Source organism: Lepidochelys olivacea, assembly GCF_965140295.1.
Source record: "Lepidochelys olivacea isolate rLepOli2 genome assembly, chromosome: 17".
In the NCBI taxonomy this organism is placed as follows: domain Eukaryota; kingdom Metazoa; phylum Chordata; order Testudines; family Cheloniidae; genus Lepidochelys; species Lepidochelys olivacea.
The window spans coordinates 16,493,628-16,513,388 of record NC_140427.1 but is presented as its reverse complement, the minus strand read 5'-3'; the positions used below and the strand labels follow the sequence as shown (position 1 = coordinate 16,513,388).

The 19,761-nt window shown below is 44.7% G+C and overlaps 1 protein-coding gene across 2 annotated transcripts in view; it reads left to right on the top strand.

Moving 5' to 3' along the window:
- CLIP2 (CAP-Gly domain containing linker protein 2) overlaps positions 1-19,761 on the top strand; it is a 122,674-nt gene that overhangs the window by 87,936 nt on the left and 14,977 nt on the right. The window contains exons 8-13 of one of the 2 annotated variants that reach the window (XM_084651108.1): positions 3,107-3,167; positions 10,109-10,213; positions 12,152-13,096; positions 16,638-16,695; positions 18,393-18,476; positions 19,021-19,177. In XM_084651108.1, coding sequence (XP_084507234.1) covers positions 3,107-3,167; positions 10,109-10,213; positions 12,152-13,096; positions 16,638-16,695; positions 18,393-18,476; positions 19,021-19,177 — 1,410 coding nt within the window. The remainder of the gene's footprint in view (positions 1-3,106; positions 3,168-10,108; positions 10,214-12,151; positions 13,097-16,637; positions 16,696-18,392; positions 18,477-19,020; positions 19,178-19,761) is intronic. The other variant, XM_084651109.1, reaches the window with a different exon arrangement.

Genomic DNA, 19,761 nt, shown 5'->3' with positions numbered 1-19,761 from the left:
AGCTGACTGTAGTTAACGTATCAAACCATTCAGGCCTTCTGTCCAGTGAGGATTATCCAGTAAGGTGGCTGAAGTGCTAAAGCTAATCACAATAGAAAGGCAGTGTTTGGTAGGCTCGGGTTCCTAGCTTCACCTAGCAGTGTTCAGAGGAGACTTGAGATGGGATCATTACTTGTATCCCCCTGTTGCGTCCAAAACACCTGTGCCTTCCTGCATGAAGTGTAATCAGCCAAATCGGCTCAATTGCTGCTTTGAATTTAAAGAAATCTGAAGAGGAAAGTAATCTCGGAACATTGGACGGGAAGGGCCTTGCTGGGTCACTGAGTCCAGTCCCTGGCCATCGCAGTCATCCTGTCATACAATCCCGCTCATACATGTATCAAGCTCCATTTTTGAACGGATTGGTCTGTTTCCCCCACGACCCCGTTGGGAGGCTGTTTCCAAACCTCACTCTTACAGTGGGTACAGACCTCCTTCTAATTCCCAGCCTCCACTTATTCCTGGCCAGCCTCTTTCCTGGACAGATAAGGGTATGGGAAACTTCGCACTTCGGAGAATGGTCGTTACTGGTTCTCGTCCAAAAATATTACTGCGATTAGAACCACGCTGTGGCTGTTTAATACAGGTGGTACTTAGGACAAAACATGCTATCAGCTGAAGCTCCGACATTCCCAAGATTACATTATTCAGTATTCAGCAGGACACCAGCACTTCAGAGAACATTTGCCGGGTTCACTGGCTGGACTCAGGGTGCATGGAAAGCAGCAACACATGGATTATTAACAATACTGCACAAAAGGGTGTCGCTCTCCCACCAGCCAGTGAAGTTAGTCAGAGCGCTGTGGTTGCCAGAGCCTTTACACGGGCAGGGGATGGGCGTCAGAGGTATTAGCCTGAGGGAAAAAAGCATTCAAGGAGACATTTGGTCCACCAGGTATCTTTGGTGGAAGATGGACCAGTTGAGGGTGTGCTGTCTGAGACCTAGTAAACCTAACAGAATGTTGCACTCCGGCGTAATGAGACTATCCAGTTCAGTGCTGGGTGGACCATGTCTTATTTTCAGTAGGTCAGTATTGGGAACAGGGTGTCTTCCTCAAGATGGCTGGTGATGAGGCTGTCCGTGGTCCTGCACCGAGGTGATGTGCTAAGGAGTGCACAGGCAGGTTCCCTTGTAGAGTTATCTGGAAACAGCAAATCTTCTGGCGCTCCAGGGTCATGTCAGTGTCTGAGAATTAGCAGCGTGTGACTGCTAGTTTCTTGAGACAAGGGGTAAGACTCTGCCAATATTTCTAATAGCAACTCGATACTGCAGGGCTTTGAGAGCTGTCTACTGTGGGAAGGGGAGGGGCAACCTGAGCCGGCTGTCCCCTTGGAAGCACAGAGGGCAACAGCAGGATGCTGTGTTATGTTGCCAGCATCTTTGTTTTCTCCAGTGTGTTTTTGGAGACAAACCATTACAAGATGAACCCTGTGGGGGCAGTGAGGCTGGATTATGCTCACAGAGAGAGAACAGCCAAAAGGAGAATGAATCACGAATCGCTTCTGGATTGTGCCCTGACAATGACCCTAGTCATTTATGGCACTGAGTATGCTCTAACTAATGCTTGAAAGTGGTGGGATTGAAGCATTTTAAACAAATCGGGCAGTCAGCAAAGCCTTCCTTTGAAATATCAGAGTTAACATATTTTTGGCATTCTTATTATTCTGTCATCAGAAAGGAAAGAGAAACACTCCCAGCATGGGGTTCATCCCAGTCCTATAACTCTAGTTATGGGATCCGACCTTCCCCAAAGACATTTCCTTCCCCACTCTGCTTTGCAAGGTGATGATCTTAAAGGCATCTGTGGGAAGGGAGGGGAAAGCTGAGTTGGAGTTAAACCTTGTTTACCAAGCACCAGGTACTGTCCCTGTCACATGTGCCTTCCCCCAAATCTCAGATCCTTCAGACAGCACCTTCCGTGTACATGTGATAGCATATGAGACGTGTGTTGCTTAGAACCCGCTGAGAAAGAAGGTTTGCTCTAGTCAGCCAAGTGATCCAAAGACTCAATTTACAAAAAGCCTTCTGCTGATGGTGAGAGTATAAAGACGTTTCCCTGGGCTGTGTGTTTGGTAGTTAAAAGGAAAACAGTGACTCACTCTCCCTTTTTATTTGAAAGATGCCCCGTCTGAAGATGTTCCTTCACGCCCAGAACTCCCACTCTTTCCCAGCTCCCTTTTCCACGCTACAAGAAACAGGAGATTGTTTAACCCGAGACAGCCGAGTTCTTGCCTAAGCAACAACAGATGCCTCCTCTAATTAGAAGAGGTTTAGACAAGGAAGCTTGTTTTTAAAGTTTGATATACACAGACAGAGCTATTTTTATCCAGGACGGAGAATCACCGAGTCCATCTGGTTCCCACGGCAACATCCACCACTCAAGTTTATTGTTTTAAAAAAAATCTGATAAAAGAACAAAGAAGGTTGAATTTACAAGAAGATTGAATTGCAATTGTATCATTAATGGGTTTTATTTTTGTAGTGGAGTTGCCTATGTGTATGAGAGAGCACAGAGAGAGATGCCTGTACAGCATTAGTCTCTTGTGAAGATTTTTTTTCTGCCAGCCTGGTTCATCATTCCCACAACATGGGGACGTGAAACACTGCCCCTAGTCACCCATGAAGGGAAAAGCCCTGATTGTCCGTGAATATCCGGCAATGAACCCTTCAGCCCTTGGCACTGGGATTTCCCAAAACTTGCCTGTGAAATGCATCAGTGAATAGCTGGCAGAGAAACCTTGCTCAGTCCGATGGTGCCAATGGATTAAAGTCAAAAGCTAAGTCCTCTAGTATCCATATGGAGCTGTACAGCAGCCATGCTCACTGGAGGAGTGTGGTATGGCACATTGCAGAAAGAGGAGTGTCTCTTCTTTGCATGAGTTATGCTAATTAACTGCCTTCCACAGGGCGTGCTTAGCTTCTGCTGAGTTGTTTGCGTATATGATTTATCCATATCCCACTCCTCTTATCCTTTTGTTTTGCAGGAGCGTTTTGTGGCAGCTACTTATTGATAAAATTTTAATCCTGGCATTACTGATTTTGTCTTTTCTCCCCCCACCCCTACAGGAAAGTAGAGGACTTGCAGTTCCGAGTGGAGGAAGAATCCATTACCAAGGGGGATCTGGAGGTAATTTGCAGCACACTTGTTGTAATGTATTGTCTGCAATTGCATTTGAAACTTTCCTTTAACAATTTCTGCTGCCTTTTGCCCAGCTCTGGGACCAGGATGTGTTAGTCATTGCTGTGCAGGGCTGATAGATTACTTATTACAGAAAAAGAAAAGGAGTACTTGTGGCACCTTAAAGACTAACCAATTTATTTGAGCATGAGCTTTCGTGAGCTACAGCTCACTTCATCGGATGCATACCGTGGAAACTGCAGCAGACTTTATATACACACAGAGAATATGAAACAATACCTCCTCCCACCCCACTGTCCTGCTGGTAATAGCTTATCTAAAGTGATCATCAAGTTGGGCCATTTCCAGCATAAATCCAGGTTTTCTCACCCTCCACCCCCCCACACACAAATTCACTCTCCTGCTGGTAATAGCCCATCCAAAGTGACAACTCTCTACACAATGTGCATGATAATCAAGTTGGGCCATTTCCTGCACAAATCCAGGTTCTCTCACCCCCCTCCCAAAAACCACACACACAAACTCACTATCCTGCTGGTAATAGCTCATCCAAAGTGACCACTCTCCCCACAATGTGCATGGTAATCAAGGTGGGCCATGTCCAGCACAAATGCTTCAGCAATCAGTAGTTCAGCAGTAAATCGATACAAGGCCAGAGAAGGCTGAGAAGGAAAATCCTTGAACTAGGCAGGTCCTGGGGTGCCATGTGTTTTTCTGGACATTAGAGACACAGAATTGTGTTGACCACCCTTAAGAATAAATCTCTGCTTTTTAATGGGAGGAGAAGGCAGAGCAGCAGACGGGGGAGGGGGGGGTGTTGGAAAGGCGCAAATCAATACTGTGCGGAGCGCTTTGCTAAAGCTTTTCTAGTGCAGTGAGCCGTGCCTACAGGACCCCTCAGTTCTGGGTTTAAAACCAGCCCGGGGATAATTGCAATGGAACAAGGCTTTTGGAAGGTGTGTTTTTCATTTTCACAAGATGACAGACTGTCGAAGGCAAAGTGCCTCAGTGATATTTGGTTCCTGGACATTATTAAATGATGTAGTGCTGGGTTATTCTGCAGATGAAGCAACTGCGAGTAAGAAAAATAAAACAGAGCTTGCTGATTGTACAGGATGTGGTTTTTATCTTGTACACACACATACCCCTGTGTGCTCCCTTTCAGTGTCAAGCTTTTCCATCTGTGCCTGGCAGAAATCACCTCTCGGAGCAACAGGGTAATTCATTCACTACAGTTTACTCAGCCTTTGGTCTCTCTCCTGAGAATGACCCCTTGGGATAGGTCTTCACTGCGGAGTTAACTTGGGCTTTTACTCAAGTGTTGCTCCTACCCTTCCACCCCATCATTTACACATCAGACCCTCTCACCCAAGTTTAGTGCTGTCAGCCCAGGCTACCTAGCCCAGCTGGGGTGATAGGCTAAAGCCCTAATGGGGTTTTCACTCAGGCTGGTAACCCACCAGTTCCTTCCCACAATTTCCCTGAGCGCCCAGAAGGACAGATGAGTTCCCCCACAATTCACTGGGACAGAGTCATGGAGTGGCACAAAGAACCATGGGATGGGCCCCCAGAAGTCCTAAGGACACGTGTGATGATGTTCAGTGCCAGTGAGGGCAAGATAACTCAGGCAGGGCTTCGCAGTGGGGCTGCTCGCACCCGAGCTGAGAGGTGCTGATCATCTGAGCTAATAATTCTGCAGTGAAGACAGACCCTAAGGGACTGAATGTGATGGTGGTTGAGATTTTCAAAAGCACCTAAATGACTTAAACAACAGCCCCATTGAAAGTCAATAAGACTTGCGCTCCTTGATCAAGTAGGGGCTTTTGGACATTCTAGCCAGAGGGCTTTTTTGTTCGGTGAACATGTGTTCCCTAGGAATTGTGCTGAAACCCATAGCTCGTTTCATGGAAAGCCACCCTAGAGCCATCCAGTAGTTACTACTTTCAGTCACTACTGTCCTTGTTCAGCTTTGGACGAGCCAGCTGGGGTAAATCTACACTGCAATTGGACACTCGCGGCTGGCCCAGGCCCGCGGGGCTCAGGCCTTGCAGGGCAGCCGAATTCCAGTGTAACTGTTCAGACTGGGGCTGCAGCCCAAGGTCTGGGATCTTCCCACCTTGCAGGGTCCGAGAGTCTGGGCTCCAGCCTGAGCCCGGATGCCTACGCTGCACTTAAACAGCCCCTTAGCTCTAGCCTGGGGAGCCCAGGTTAGCTGGCACGGGCCAGCCTCGGGTTTTGAATGGCAGTGAGACATACCCCCTAGAGGCAAAAAGCCCAGTAACCCATTGTCACTTGCCCCACCCCAACTTTTCTACATCCCTTGCCCTGCTGACTGTCTTTCGGGAGCTGTGATTGCAACATTTATCCTTCAGGAAGTGCCAGCGTTCATTCTTCATTAAAAGGCTGTTTCCAGGTCCTTCCACATTGTACAATCAAGCAATGGGAGGCTCTATGGTTGCAAAATGCCGTCATCTCCCCGTGGAGCCCAAGAGCATCGTCTTAATGATGTCTTCTTAATGGTGTCTTGTTCTCTGGGCTTGGGGAGGAATTAACCTGAAATTCAGGTTAATTCCTCCCCAACTCAGAGTCTCTGCTGCCCAAGCAGGCCGAAGCTCTAGACTCCATGCCTATGGGGTGTACGTAACAGCAGTGTTGGGTTTTTAAATAGAGCCTGACCCACCCCAAATGCTGAGACGCTCAGTGATGTAGGTGGCGCTGATGGCATCTGTGTAGGTCATTTTTATAAAACAGACTATGTGCTTACAGCTAGCCGTGTTCTAGCACAGAGGTGACATTCCAGCCCATCCCTTTGTGAGAGGATCGCTGCGTCCACATACTGCAGCATCCCTCTCTGCAAACGAGCAAGCCTAGCACTTTCTTGAACGTTCATTCAACTGGACTATCCAGTCGCTGGGCTTTTTATTCAAGGATGTGAGCAAGTCAGATGCTTTATGGGGGCAGGGGGGGCCTAGCACAAAAAGTGCTTTATCAAGGAGGGTGACAGGACCAAGTGCAGCTCTGTGCAGGTTAGAGATGTTTTTTTGGCCACCTGTAGTCTGTGACTGCAATTTTAGCAGCTATAAAAGCTGCAGGGCTGTCTAGCTAGATCTCATTTGTGCAGGGAGGACAGGGACCTCCAGAACAATTTAATTAGATTTTCTCCATTTATATGCTTCTGCATGCTAGAGATGAGAGGGCTGATGTCATAAGTAACAAACAATAGCAAGTACAGTGTGTGTGGACTATAGGAATACTGTAAACCAGATTGTCATACGGTGCATGCCAGTCATCCCCACTGAAGAATCAAAGGACTGGAAGGGACCTCAAGAGGTCATCTAGTCCAGTCCCCTGGACTCATAGCAGGACTAAGTGTTATCTAGACCATCCCTGACAGATGTTTGTCTAACCTGCTCTTAAAAATCTGCAGTGATAGAGATTGCACAACCTCCCTGGGCAATTTATTCCAGTGCTTAACCACCCTGACAGTTAGGAAGTTTTTCCTAATGTCCAACCTAAGGCACTCTTGCTGCAATTTAAGCCCATTGCTTCTTGTCCTATCCTCAGAGGGTAAGCACCTCTTCCTTGTAACAACCTTTTATGTACTTGAAAACTGTTATCATGTCCTCTCTGTCTTCTCTTCTCCAGACTAAACAAACCCAATTTTTTCAATCTTCCCTCATAGATCATGTTTTCTAGACTTTTAATCATTTTTGAAGAGAAGGATGCTTTCTATTCATCATCTTCTCATTTTGTTCCTCCAGAACTCTTACCCCAGTGTATTTCAGTGGAGTCTAGAGGTCTCTGCCCAAATATTAGTAGGCAAAAAGACAGGAGCAAGCCACAAAGCTCATATCCAGCTTTGGAATTGTCTAAAATTTGGAGATATTTGGATCTGTGATTTTTGTTCCCTGATGGATGTAGGGACAATCTGTGAACTTTGGCTCAAAACATCTCACAAAATGCAGTGTGACTTAGATCCAGGCCCATCTCTAGCAGCATGATGTTGCTATAGCTTTTATCCTTTAGAATATGGGAGGTAAATGCAAGAAAGAGCTAAAGCCTATTTATAATAGATGATCTTGTAATAGTAAATCTTAAAATCCTTAAGAGAGACTGTTGCGATCATCTGCTGGAATTCATGAGATACATCATGTATTTTAGTAAGAAATTAGCTATTCGTATAGCTCATAATGTGTGGGTAGTAATTAGGGTTAAAATTGGACCTGAGCCATAACGTTTGGATCTGAATTTCCTCAAATTTTGGGGTTGAGTGGGTCTCAGAATTTGGTCTGGTCTAATTAGGGCTGGATGAAAGGGTTTGTATAAAGTAAAAGATGACATGTCAGTTTATCTTAATGTTAAAAAAACCCATATTTGAGGTCTGGAAATGTTCATTTAACTTCTCCTCTGTTTTTCATTTCCGTATGCCTGTGGTCTTCCAGGGTTTTGACGAACAGCAGGATGACTGGAATGCTAAGGGAAGCTGCTCTGTGATATTTCCAGTTGAACCAGAAACATAAGTATCAGTGTCAGGAATCTTGCGAGATTCCTGGACTAGTTGTGAAATGGATCAGTAAAAGATCCCACCTTTGGAGCGCTTATATTTGACCCTTTGGAGAACAGAGGTGGGTGGTAAATTACTACCATTGAAAAGATTCTGAATGGCTAGTTGAGATAATTTTGTGAGTCCATATAGCTGAAGGTTCAGTCAAAGACATCAGGCTAGCTGTTACCATTGTAAATTCATAGTAATGCCATTGAAGTTAATGGAATAATTCAGGTTAACGGCACTGTAAGTGAAATCAGAACCTGGTCTAGCTCTTAGGAAAGGCATCTTTGAGCTATGTGGAGATTGGGGGGAAAATCCCCACTCAACAAGAAGGCAAATTTCCCCCTTTTCCTTTACAAATATCCAGCTCATGTCTGTGCTTCACTAAGGTTCTTTGGCAAGCCTGGCAATGTTTGGAGACGTCTTTAAGAGACGTTGTTTGTCTTCTCCACCTGGAGTCAAACAGGACTGATAAAACTTGAAGTGTCCTGAATATATCCCCCACAACACACCTTTCAAGATCCATTGGTCCTACACATGCCTGTTACAACCTGTGGTGAACCTCATCCAGTGCATCAAGTGCCCCAGCAAACTAGACAATGACTACACTCTCAAATGAGCTCACACAGAAAAGTAATAAGACAAAAATACCCTATCCCCAGGGGGTGAACAGTCACTCCATAGCTGACCTCTCAGGCCTCGTCCTCAAAAGAAACCTGCACAACACCTTCAAAAGACGAGCCTACAAGCTTAAATTCATAACTCTGCTAGACACCAAAAATCCTCGACTCAGTAGAGACACTGGTTTTATGTCTCATGACAACAATCTATGACCTACTAGCTCTCCTTTGTTGTGTGACTGCAAAGGTGCTACGTGCCTGCTTCATTTTGAACGGTTCCTTGCAATGTGTTAACTCCTTATACGAAATAGTTGGTTGCACCTTGTGTTTAGCTGCGGCACTGTGAGTACCTTTCCCAGACCTGAGGAAGAGCTCTGTGGAACTGGAAAGCGTGTCTCTTTCACCAGCAGCAGTTGGTCCAATAAACTATATTACCTCACCCATCTTGTCTTTCTCATATCCTGGGGCCAACATGGCTACAATAATATTGCATGTACCTGACAGTCTTAATTTTCACCATATTTGATCTGATATTTAATAATATTTTCCAGACTTTAAAAGAAAACAGATGGGTGCAAACTTAAATTTTCTCCATTCACAGAAAAGGAGCCAAAGCTCATTCATTCTTTTCCATCTCAGATCAGGTTGTAAAGAAAAAAAATTTCAAATGAATTCAGGCTTGGGAATGGGGGAAAAAAATAATGAAGTGGCAAGTGAAGGGCAGAAAATTGCCTAGAACAACTTAAGTAACCGTATAGTCCTTATCATGCTGTGGTCTTGGTGGATCAACTTTGTATTCAATAGAAGATAGTTTTGAAAGTTAAAAATTTGAAAGCCAGAGTTTGCACGTTGATTCCCCCCCCCCCCTTCTTCACAGGGAATTTACATTATATCAGTGGCCAATACTGATGTGCTTAAATAATAATTTTGCTACCAATAGAGGAATGTTATCTAGTTGTTAGGGCAAGGGACATTGAATCAAGACTTCTGGATTCTAATCCTGGCTCACCCACTGAACTTGAGCAAAAAAAAAAAACTCTGTGCCTCAGTTTACCCAAGTAAACTGAGGCATGGGGGGTGGTTGTGAGACTCAAAATTTGAAAATCACTTTGAAATCCTTAGCTATAGATGCTGTACAAATGCAAAGTACTCAATTATACCACTTTTTTCTACTTAAATTTCCTTCATTGCTTTAAGTGATGTATATTTTCTGGTATTGTCACTACACTGTGCACAGTGAAACCTGCTTGTAGTCAACTACGTCATAGTTGAAACTCTCTCTTTATTGCAAAAGGCAACTCTGCCAGTAGGCAGCCTCCAACTGTCCACATTGTCTACGGTGAATGGTCTTTAATTGGTGCATAGACCTTGTACTGACTCACATTGCGCTGGGGTGGATTTCTTCTGTTGTGAAGTGTTCTCACTATGGCCCCCATGCAGGAAAGCACATAAGCACCTGCTTAAGTCTCATTGCCTTTAGTGGAACTTAAGCACCCTTCTTGAATAGGGATGCTTTGCTAAAATGGGCCCTATAAGAGGAGTCCACTGTATCTTAAATAGCCACCCTGAGGACCATGTAAAATCCCTTAGTAACCTATTTCTGTTTGGATGAATTTTCCTGCCTGTTGAGACCTTTATTCTCCTCCGTTGTGAACTGCCTTTCCTTGTCTTGTACACGGAACATGATGTTGCAGCCGTTTCTCTCTGTTTTCTGCTCTCTCCCCTGTTGTTGTTGTTTTTTCTTCCCTGTGTGTGACCAGACTCAGACGCAGTTGGAGCATGCCCGCATACGGGAGCTCGAGCAGAGCCTGCTGTTTGAGAAGGCACAGGCTGAAAAACTCCTCAGAGAATTAGAGGACACCAGGGTAATCCCAACCCCACTTTCCCTGCCGGCAGACCAGTGTGCTTGTCAGCTGCATTGATGCCAACAATGCCTTGTTTGGGATTTTGTTGTTTGGTTTGAGTTTGGGCGTCCATGGTTTGCGTTTTGTTTATTTTATTTGCACTCCCTTTCTGGAAATAGTAGCACCATATGATTTTGCCTTTGCTTCTTGTGTGGTGACTCGTTTTTCCGACATGCGTTTGCTTCTCAACCCCATGACGCCATTTGACATGAGCGCTTCACAACTCACCATTCGATTAACACCGCCAGATAAATAACAATGATTAAACCTTGCACGGTTCATTTTGCTTCCGGGGTCCCTTTAAACTACGGTAGGAAATAAGTGTGACAATCAATGTTGCAAACATCCTTCCTTCTATTGTGGATGCTGCAATTTGAGATAGAAGATAAGGCTGGAGAGTCTAAATGGAACTGCTCCTAAGTCGTAGCACTATAGCTCTGGTCACTTGGGTTAGTTAGGCTGTAGGATGCAGGAAGGGCTGTCTAGAGGAGCAATACATCACGGCTTTAAGGAGCCTTGTTTGGGGCAGGTGAGGAGAAGGTTTTTCTTGAAGGTGTTACATGGTGGGGAGAGCAGTTGATTTTTAAAAAGACAAGCAAACTGTCAGGACTGTGATGTGGCCAGAGGAGAGATAATCAGGCCTAGTGGTCAGAGCCAGAGTCCAAGCCAGGGGTCAGAGCGGGGATCAGAACCTGGGGATCATGCCCAAGTCAGATCCAGTGCAGCTGCCAGTCAGGAGATCTCCCAGTTGCTTGAACAACTTCCCTGTGCCGCCTTCTGGCTTAAATAGTATGGTGGGGCTGATCATCATCTCCAGCCATGAGCCTCGTGGGTGGGGCCGCTGGGAGAGGTCAGAGTTCTGCTAGCCCCTCACATCCAGGAGTTTTGGGTGGGCTGCCGAGTAGCGGCCAGGCTGTGAGGACTGCATGGGAGCTTGTAGAGATCACCCAAAAGGCCAGGCTGGAGTCTTCCAAACTGGTGAAAGGGGTTTGAGCACCCCATTCCCATTAAAAATGAGTGGGCGTCAGGCATCCAGCTCCCTTAGGCAGCTTTGAAAAATTTCAGCCTAAACAAATAAATAGAATGGATCAGTTATGTTTTGGTGCTAAAGGAGTAAATGTTGTAGATTTGCTTGTTTGTTTGTTTGTTTTTACATTTCCTCTTATCAGGTCTGTTGTTCTGTACCCAAAGGTGCCCACCTCCACCGTGATCAGCAATCAAATCAGGCCAGAAAGATTAAACTCAGACAGCTAAGAAGCTACTCAAACCCTGTCATGCAGTGTAACTCATAGCCAGCAGTTTATTCTCTTACATCTTCTAGCATTCTACCTTATTTTTACTTTGCTAATAAATTCTAACAAGACTCCATGCGTAAAATTTCTTTTCCTTTTACACCAGGGTAAACCATAAAGTTGTGAAGGTGCCAGAGGCTCTGAAGAGCTGAGCAATAAAAGGAAATGTTCATGATGTGTACAATCCTGATTTTAATATCCACCATATTCCTGAGTGTACAGTAGCATTTTCTATACATCACTTGGCAAGCAGCCCAGTTGAGAAATATAATGGGATTTCAGGACATTATTTTTAATAAACCCCTGTAACTTTTTAGTAGCTAATATTACAGCAGTTGTTTCAAAGAGACATGTTGTTTCTGATTCAAACCAATGGTTCAAATTGGAAGCATGCATTAAAACCAGCATAAAGGCCTTGATGCAAGAAAGTATTGTTAATTACCCTGGTGGAAAAACTGTAATCGGATTGAGGATGTTGTTTTTCTTTTTAAACTGGCTAATGTGCTTGGGATTTGACTGTCTCTGGAACACGTCTACTAAAGAGAAGCAGACAGCAAGGAAAGGTGAGAACTTACTTTGTGTCCTTTTTTTTTTTTTATTGTTTCAGTTAACTACGGTAGCAGAGAAGTCTAGAATCCTTCAGCTGGAGGAAGAGCTGAGTGTCAGGCGTGGTGAAGTGGAGGAGTTGAGACAATGCCTAAGGAACTCCCACCAGGCAGAGACCCCTGAGCACAATCTTGGTCTGCAGTCAGAGGCGCTTCGACTGCGAGACCAGCTGCTGTCTGCCAGCAAGGAGCACCAAAAAGAGAGCAGCCAGCTAAAGGAGAAGTACGAAAAGACCCTGAAGAAGTATCAACAGGAGATAGAGAAGCTGAAAGCCGTCAATGAAAAATACTCCCAGGAAATCGTTGACCTGAAACACAAAGTTCAACAAGCCACCAATGAGAACATGGGACTGATGGACAACTGGAAGTCTAAGCTGGACACCTTGGCTTCTGACCATCAGAAATCTCTGGAAGACCTCAAAGCCACCCTGAACACAGGCCCTGATACCCAGCACAAGGAGATAGTAGAACTGAAGGCCGTGGTAGAGAGCATAAAGATGGAGCACCAGCTTGAACTGGAGAACCTTAAAGCTAAGCACGATATTGAGACTGCTGTTCACATAAAGGAGAAAGAAAGTCTGAAGCTGAAGCTGCAGGAGGCCAGCGACGAAGTGGAAGAAAGCAACAACAACTGGAAAACGCAACTGGAAACCAAAACAAACCAGCACCTTACAGAACTTCAGGACATGAAGGACAAGTGCCGAGATGCCGAACTGAGAGTGCATGAACTGGAGAAGCTACACAGTGAATATAAAGATCAGGCTCAAGCAATAGCTTTCTTGAAAGAGCAGATTTCTCTGGCTGAGAAGAAGATGTTGGACTATGAGACACTACAGAAAACAGAAGCCCAGAGTAAACAGGAGATCCAAAGATTGCAGGAAAAAGTGCTTGTCTTAGAGAACAAACTGCAGTCCATGGAGGCACTGCATCCTTCTCAGCATGCCAATGTATGGGTTTGGGCTATTCTATTTATATTGTTTTGTCCTTAGTATTCCTCATAAGGCTAACCTGAATTTTGCCCTGTAGTATAATTTGCTTGGGCTTCTTGGCTTTAAAGCCATCTGATTCTTCATCTTTTATCCATGTCTTTTATTGTTTTTCTGAGCAATCCAATCGCATTACTGGGTGGGCCCACGAGTGGGGAGGAGGAGGACGCACTGGGTAAAGGACCTGCCTGCCTGCACTGGGTAAAGGACCCTGTTGTCTCCCTGCTCATGGAAGTGAGGGTACTTGTAACGACACCACTCTGTGTGGGTCGTTGGACTCGAAGGTGTATGCTGGCAGCCGGGGGTAGCTAGTGCAGAGGCTCTTCATGTACTTCATGCATGTGTCGCCACTATGGAAGGACTAAACAGTCATGGGAGAGAGGCAAAGACAGAACCGGTATGAGATTAGGATGTAGCCTGACCTAGGACTTCACCTGAAGGCATCCTTCATTCAGTGGAAGTCAGTAGGAGCCATAAGGGAGGAAAGCTGCTGTGTGGTTAAGCCAGGGGACTGGTAATTGGGACATGATGGGTCTATCCAGGCTCTGCCACTGACCTGCTGTACGATGTTGGGAAAGAGAACTTCATTTCTGTCTTTCAATTCCCTCATCACTGATGGAAAGTCCCTATCTAGCAGGGTGTTTAGAAGGCAAGGTTATAACGGAACAGCTGATGGGGATGGTCTCACAATGGGGAGGGGGGAGAGGGGGGAGGGGAGTCTGCCAATCAAGGCACTAGTCACACACGATGAAATGTCTGACTTCAAGGTGATTCATCCACATCTTAGTGCTGATTGGAGGACAGGCAGTAACTATCATAACCATGGAGGGATCTGTTTCTTCTGAGCTTATTATAGGTTTCTCTAGCCCACCAGCCTTGTTATTCTGATGCCCTGTTGTCTGTCACGTGGTACCCTCCCATCTTTATGAGATGATATAAGGACAAAGGATCGGTCTGTGACTTATTCACACAACTTGTGCTAGGTGATAGAAAAATCACTGCAAAGTCTCTGTGTGTTTGGAGCCTCTGCCCGTACTTGCACTTTGTACAAGAAGCTAGATAAAAAGAATATTCCAACAAGAGAGAGTTCCTGTCCCAGTCGGGTACAGACAACCAAAAGCAAGCCTTGGAATATACATTGTTTGCTTGAGAATAGGTATTTGAAAGGTACCCCACTGCTCCAAATTAAGGCCCCAATCCTGCAAACATTTACTATGTGCTTAATATTAACTACCATGAGTAGTCCCATCAGTTGCATGATAGTAAAATTAAGCAGCTGCATGTGTATTGTTAGGCTGAAGCTTAATACTAGTAAAATAGCATGTGCATTGTGCGTGAAAGGAGGGAAAGAAACAAAAAAGAGGAGGAAGAATCTTAAGCATTAATAATGGTGTTGGAAGGGTTTTCCAGCATGCGTCCTCTCTCTTAGCTAGGCATGAAAGCTACAGAGCAAGGGCTCCAGCACTCAGAAAATATACTGTGAGTTCGTTAATAGAAAACTCTAGTGTAACAGCAAAGAGTTGCTGTCTACATCCAATCCTAACTCCAAAGAAGAGTAAAGAAAAAGAAAGAACCGAAGGTCCAATCCAGAACCCATTAAAGTCAATTGAAAGACTCCCATTGACTTTATTGGGCATTCGATTGGGCCTAACGTGTCTTGAAAGAACTAACAGCCAGAGAGAAAGCAATCATATTGACCCTCTGATGCAAATTAAGGCCAAGAAAATGCAGCTTGCTGCTGGAATGAATGCATGGACAAAAGCAAGAGAGTGTCATTGACACAGGGTAAATTCTATTTTTTTTTAAAATATCTTGGCTAATTTGACATAGCGTGAATTTTCCAAATATTTAAAAGAAACAAATGTATCTTATGACTCTGTAGACTGCTGCTTCCCCAGGCATTCAAACAGGTGCTTTATGTGTTTTGGTAAGTTGCAGTGAGATGACTTTTGTTACTAAGAGTCACACCAGAGGCAAGTATTGCATCCTCAGAATCTGCTTCTAATTCTGTGAAGTCACTGACCACAATCCACTAACTGGGTGAAGCCAATGGTACTTAAAAGTGCTTAAAGTTAAGCAGTGCTTAGATGCTTTGCTGTAACGAGGCCTGGGCTATAACTAATCAGTGTGGTTGTCCCTTAAGGCCAGGAGTCTAGTGACGGTAGTTAAGTAGTAAGGGAACAATAGCGTGCATTCACTTAAGTGACCCCTAGACAGGTAGAATGTGGCGTCCCCTGAGGAAAGAGGAAAAAAGCCAAGTGACTGGATTCCACTCCACGGTGGCCAATGCCTTGGGAGAGCAAGCTGTAGGTGTGATTGGAGCAAAACCAGTACCATAGCGCCAAGCCGGCCGAGTGCACAGAGACCTGCAGCTCATCTTTGAGCCTGTTGACTGTTGTTGTTGCCCTTCATACGGGAGTCGAGCTTTGTTTGGTTTGATGCCACTTATGTTCTCCTAGAACTGCTGTCGTTTTCAAACAGTCTCCGCTCCCTTGCTACGGGTTGCAACAACATTTGTCATGATGATACCTGTGGCATTAATAGCTATGCCACGCGCTTCTTTTATAAACGTGGCCTCCACACATCCTCCTGTATAAGTGAAAGGTCCTAGGTGGGTCTGCATTGCTCCCAGGTAAGCGAGTTGTTAATTGAACTAAAATTTCCATGTGATAAAAATAAGTCTGAAATTATCCGTGAAGAAGGAAAAGCACTGAGACTGCAGTTCAGAAAAGCACTTAAGCATGCGCTGCAGTATTACCCGGAATTTCAGCATGGGTTGAGTCATGGTTGTAAATCACAGTATTAATTCTGATGCCAGCTTAGAGAGAAACCAAAAGGCAAGACACACAGAAGGAGTTAAAAAGACTCCTAGGGCCATCCCTTGAAGGAGCCTGCTTTTCAGAAGGTGCTGAGGACCTGTTATCTGGCAGTCAGAGCTCTTTAAGGTGTCTCAAGCTGAGGCCTCAAAAACTGATGTACCCAAAATCCCTAGTCACTGATGAAAATGCTGAAAATGACTTCTTATCAGAGATGGTCCAAACCAAAACTCCAGATCACCCCTCCTATCCCTGAGCTTTGGGGCATATGGATCCAGAGTTTGCAGGTTGAGCCCATTCCTAATGATCCCTTTTTGCATACACTGAACTCCAACATTGTTGCATGAAAATGGAAACTGGGCCCTTACTTTGATCAATTATGGAATTCGGGCCTTCCATTAAGAGAATGCCAGCTGTACCCACCTCAGTGCTCAACTGTCTGAGTGACTTTTTTTTTAAATCACCTCTTTGATTTCCCTCTGAGAAGGATGTAAATCTGATTGGCAAAATATGAAGGCCAAAGGACATTGATGCCAGTTGTGTTCCTTATTGTGCCTGCTAGAGTTTTAAATTCACTGACTTTGCTTTGATTCTACAGAAGATTGATGGTAAAGAGTTAGTGGGCATTTTATATGTGTGTATATATTTGTGTGTGTGTGTATACATATATTTTACGTTTATTTCAGATGATTGAAACTAATGATATTTCAGAAGAGAAGATAAAGATGAAGCAGGCTATGGAAGGTAATGAATTTCACTGTCAGAGTGATTGATATGCCATGTCTTTCACTCTTCTGCTCTAGCTAGAAAGAGCTGGCTGAAAAGGGCTTGGGAAGTTTATGGGGGAGGGATAGCTTAGTGGTTTGAGCATTGGCCTCCTAAACCCAGGGTTGTGAGTTCAATCTTTGAGGGGGCCATTTAGGGATCTGGGGCTAAAATTGGGGATTGGTCCTGCTTGAGCAGCGGGTTGGACTAGATGACCTCCTGAGATCCCTTCCAACCCTGATATTCTATGATTCTATGTCATCTTTGTGCTTTTGTGTAGGTTGCACTGGTTGTCTGGCTTTTTCACCTGTGTGGCTGGCATGCCTGCCTGAGCAAATACAGTGGAGGACTCTTATTCCAAAATCTTCCTCCCACACCTACAATATGGGCCAGAACCTCGGCTGGTGAAAGTGGGCATTGATCCATTGGCTTCAGTAGAGTTGCACTGATTTTGCAGCAACTGAAACTGGACCATAGAATAAAAATCACTCCCATCAGAGGGTGGCTAACAGGAATGACGCGCTGCATGTTGCAACTGGCTAGAAGAATTTGGAGTTTTCCCTCTACCTTGCTATAAATCAGATATGAGCCTGAAATGAAACCCCAGATCTAGACACACAAACTTTGGATAAGGTTTGATTCAGAGCTGAGTTTCACTGGGGTTTCCATCTCTGTAATAAACCAAACCATAGCTCTGGATCTGAAAAACTCCAGAGTCTGGAAAAATTTTGGTCTGGATCCATGCTTTGTGGCTCTGGCCCATTTCTGCTGTGTGGATCTCATCCCTGTTTGAACTTGCATGGGTTTGAATTTCACCCCGTGTAAATGCCAATTAGTTCATGGAGTGTCTTTCGTTCACCTTTGGATTCAGACTAAAATACTTTCATGCTCTATTCCCTCCTGCCCACACACGCACAAGTTATCATTCTGCCTTCTCTCTCTCCCCCGCCCCCTTCTTTTCTCTGCCCTGCAAATGCCATGTGGGGGTGTATTTTATACCAGGTCAGATACTTGACTGATAGTTAAATAACTAGGGTAGGACTCAAGCACTAGTCCCTTTACTATTTGGTCCCTTTACTATGTCCAACAGCAACAGATCTTAAGATGGTCACTGAATCCATGTGTATTTGGCTTCTCTGAGTCTAAGCACTGAACAAAAAATGGATAAGGCGGATTAAAAAGCTGTCTCAGACTCAGGATGTTGCAGCACTTCAAATCTATGCTTTGATTTGATTGTGTGAATGTGCTGACTCTACGCAACTTCTGACTTTGCTTTTTCCATCATCCCTGCCTTCCAGGGTAGCAGGTAACAAATGGAATTGCGTGGAAGGCTCCTTTCTGTTTGCTTTTTCATAATATTTCATTCTTCCTTTCTTCACTTGTCATCTGTTGTTTAAGCCCACCCTCTGATATGCTTCCTATCTGCGTGTCTCTGCTTCATTTAAGGTCAAATGGGGATGAGATGCTGTGAGACACAAACCAGCTGGTGCCACCCATCTCTGCCTCTCTTGAGAGGGTGGATACTGTGTATTTGCACCTAGTCATCTGTCTGGGCCACGGAACCCTAAATGTCTCCATACACCATTGGCCTTCACTGTGTGACCAGGCAAAGCAGTTGCCAAGGATGTAACCTCTCTCTCTCTCTCTCTCTCTCCCTCCTTTCCATTCACCTAAAGAACTGCAAGATAAGCTGAGTAAAAGAGATAAAGAGGTGTCCTCCCTCTCCTCCCAGACAGAAACTCTAAGGGCCCAAGTAAGTGGTAAGTTTCCCTAATCCAGTGCTGGTGGGAACTAGATAGTTTCATTGTGGCCTTTTTGTACCTCCACCATTACAAGAAGAATTTAGGATTTATACATTAAAGCAACCTAGTAATGTGTGTGCATAAACATGCAGTTGTCCATGTATAAGAGGATTGTGCTTAGCAAATGTTTGTTCTTGATGCAGTGGGCCCAATTCTACCCCAGAGAGATGCAAGTAAATCCCATTGAAGTTACTTGTATCTGGTAGGGAGAGAATTTGGCCCAATAATCTTAACAAATTGGGAAGCCAAAGGGGATGTAGAAATAAATGCAGCTGGGTTTATAATTTCTGGAATCTCTGCTTACACAGGGCTGGTGCTGCTGAGCATTTGCAACTCTCATGGACTCCAGTGGCAGCTGCAGATTACTTAACTAGACATAACTAACTAGGGGAAGCCACATGGTGCAAGGAATGGAAATGAAATTGAGAAATGAAGTCATCCAAAAAAGGAACGTAGGTAGGGCCTGGTAGACTTTTTTCCTCCCCTTTTATTCTTCCCTTAGCATTGGAAAATAAATGCAAAGCTGGAGAAAAGAAGGGAGATTCTCTGTTGAAGGAAAAGAAGCGGTTGGAAGCTGAACTGGAGACCTTGTCCAGGAAAACCCATGATGCTTCAGGCCAGCTAGTCCTGATTAGCCAGGAGCTACTCAAAAAGGAAAGGTTGGTCTTTTAGAAACTAACTAAAGAGGCTGCAGTGTTATGATCCTTAAGAAGGACCCAGGCATATGTAAGACACACTCTGAATTTGGCCCTATTCAGAGCATCGCTATTTAACGTACAAAAAAATACAAGTTGAATGATTGAAACCCATATTTCAACTTTCCCATCATCTGGGTTATTAGGATGTTGGGTGCCGGTTTAGTGCCTCAAGGGCTGAATTACCAAGAGCACTCAGCTCCCACCACTATCCCAGGTTTTCAACACACAGCTCAGCTCCCGCTGAGGCACTGAAATAAGTGGCCAGATTTAAAAAAAAATCAAATAAAAAAAAATCAGCACATTGGATGTAGAACTCTTTTGAAACTGTGTCCTACTGGTGGAGTCCAGCTGCAAAGGTGAGCTGAGTCCTGATGTGAATTTTTCCAATTTTGGGGGGGTTTGGACGCAAGGGTCCCAGTTTGGCCCCCTCTCTCAGACCACACCTTGTTAGATGTCCTCTTTCAAAGCTGAGAGAAGTTGCAAATCACACACACACACACACACCCACCCACCCCCCAAAAGACGACTGAATAAATTTTCCCCTT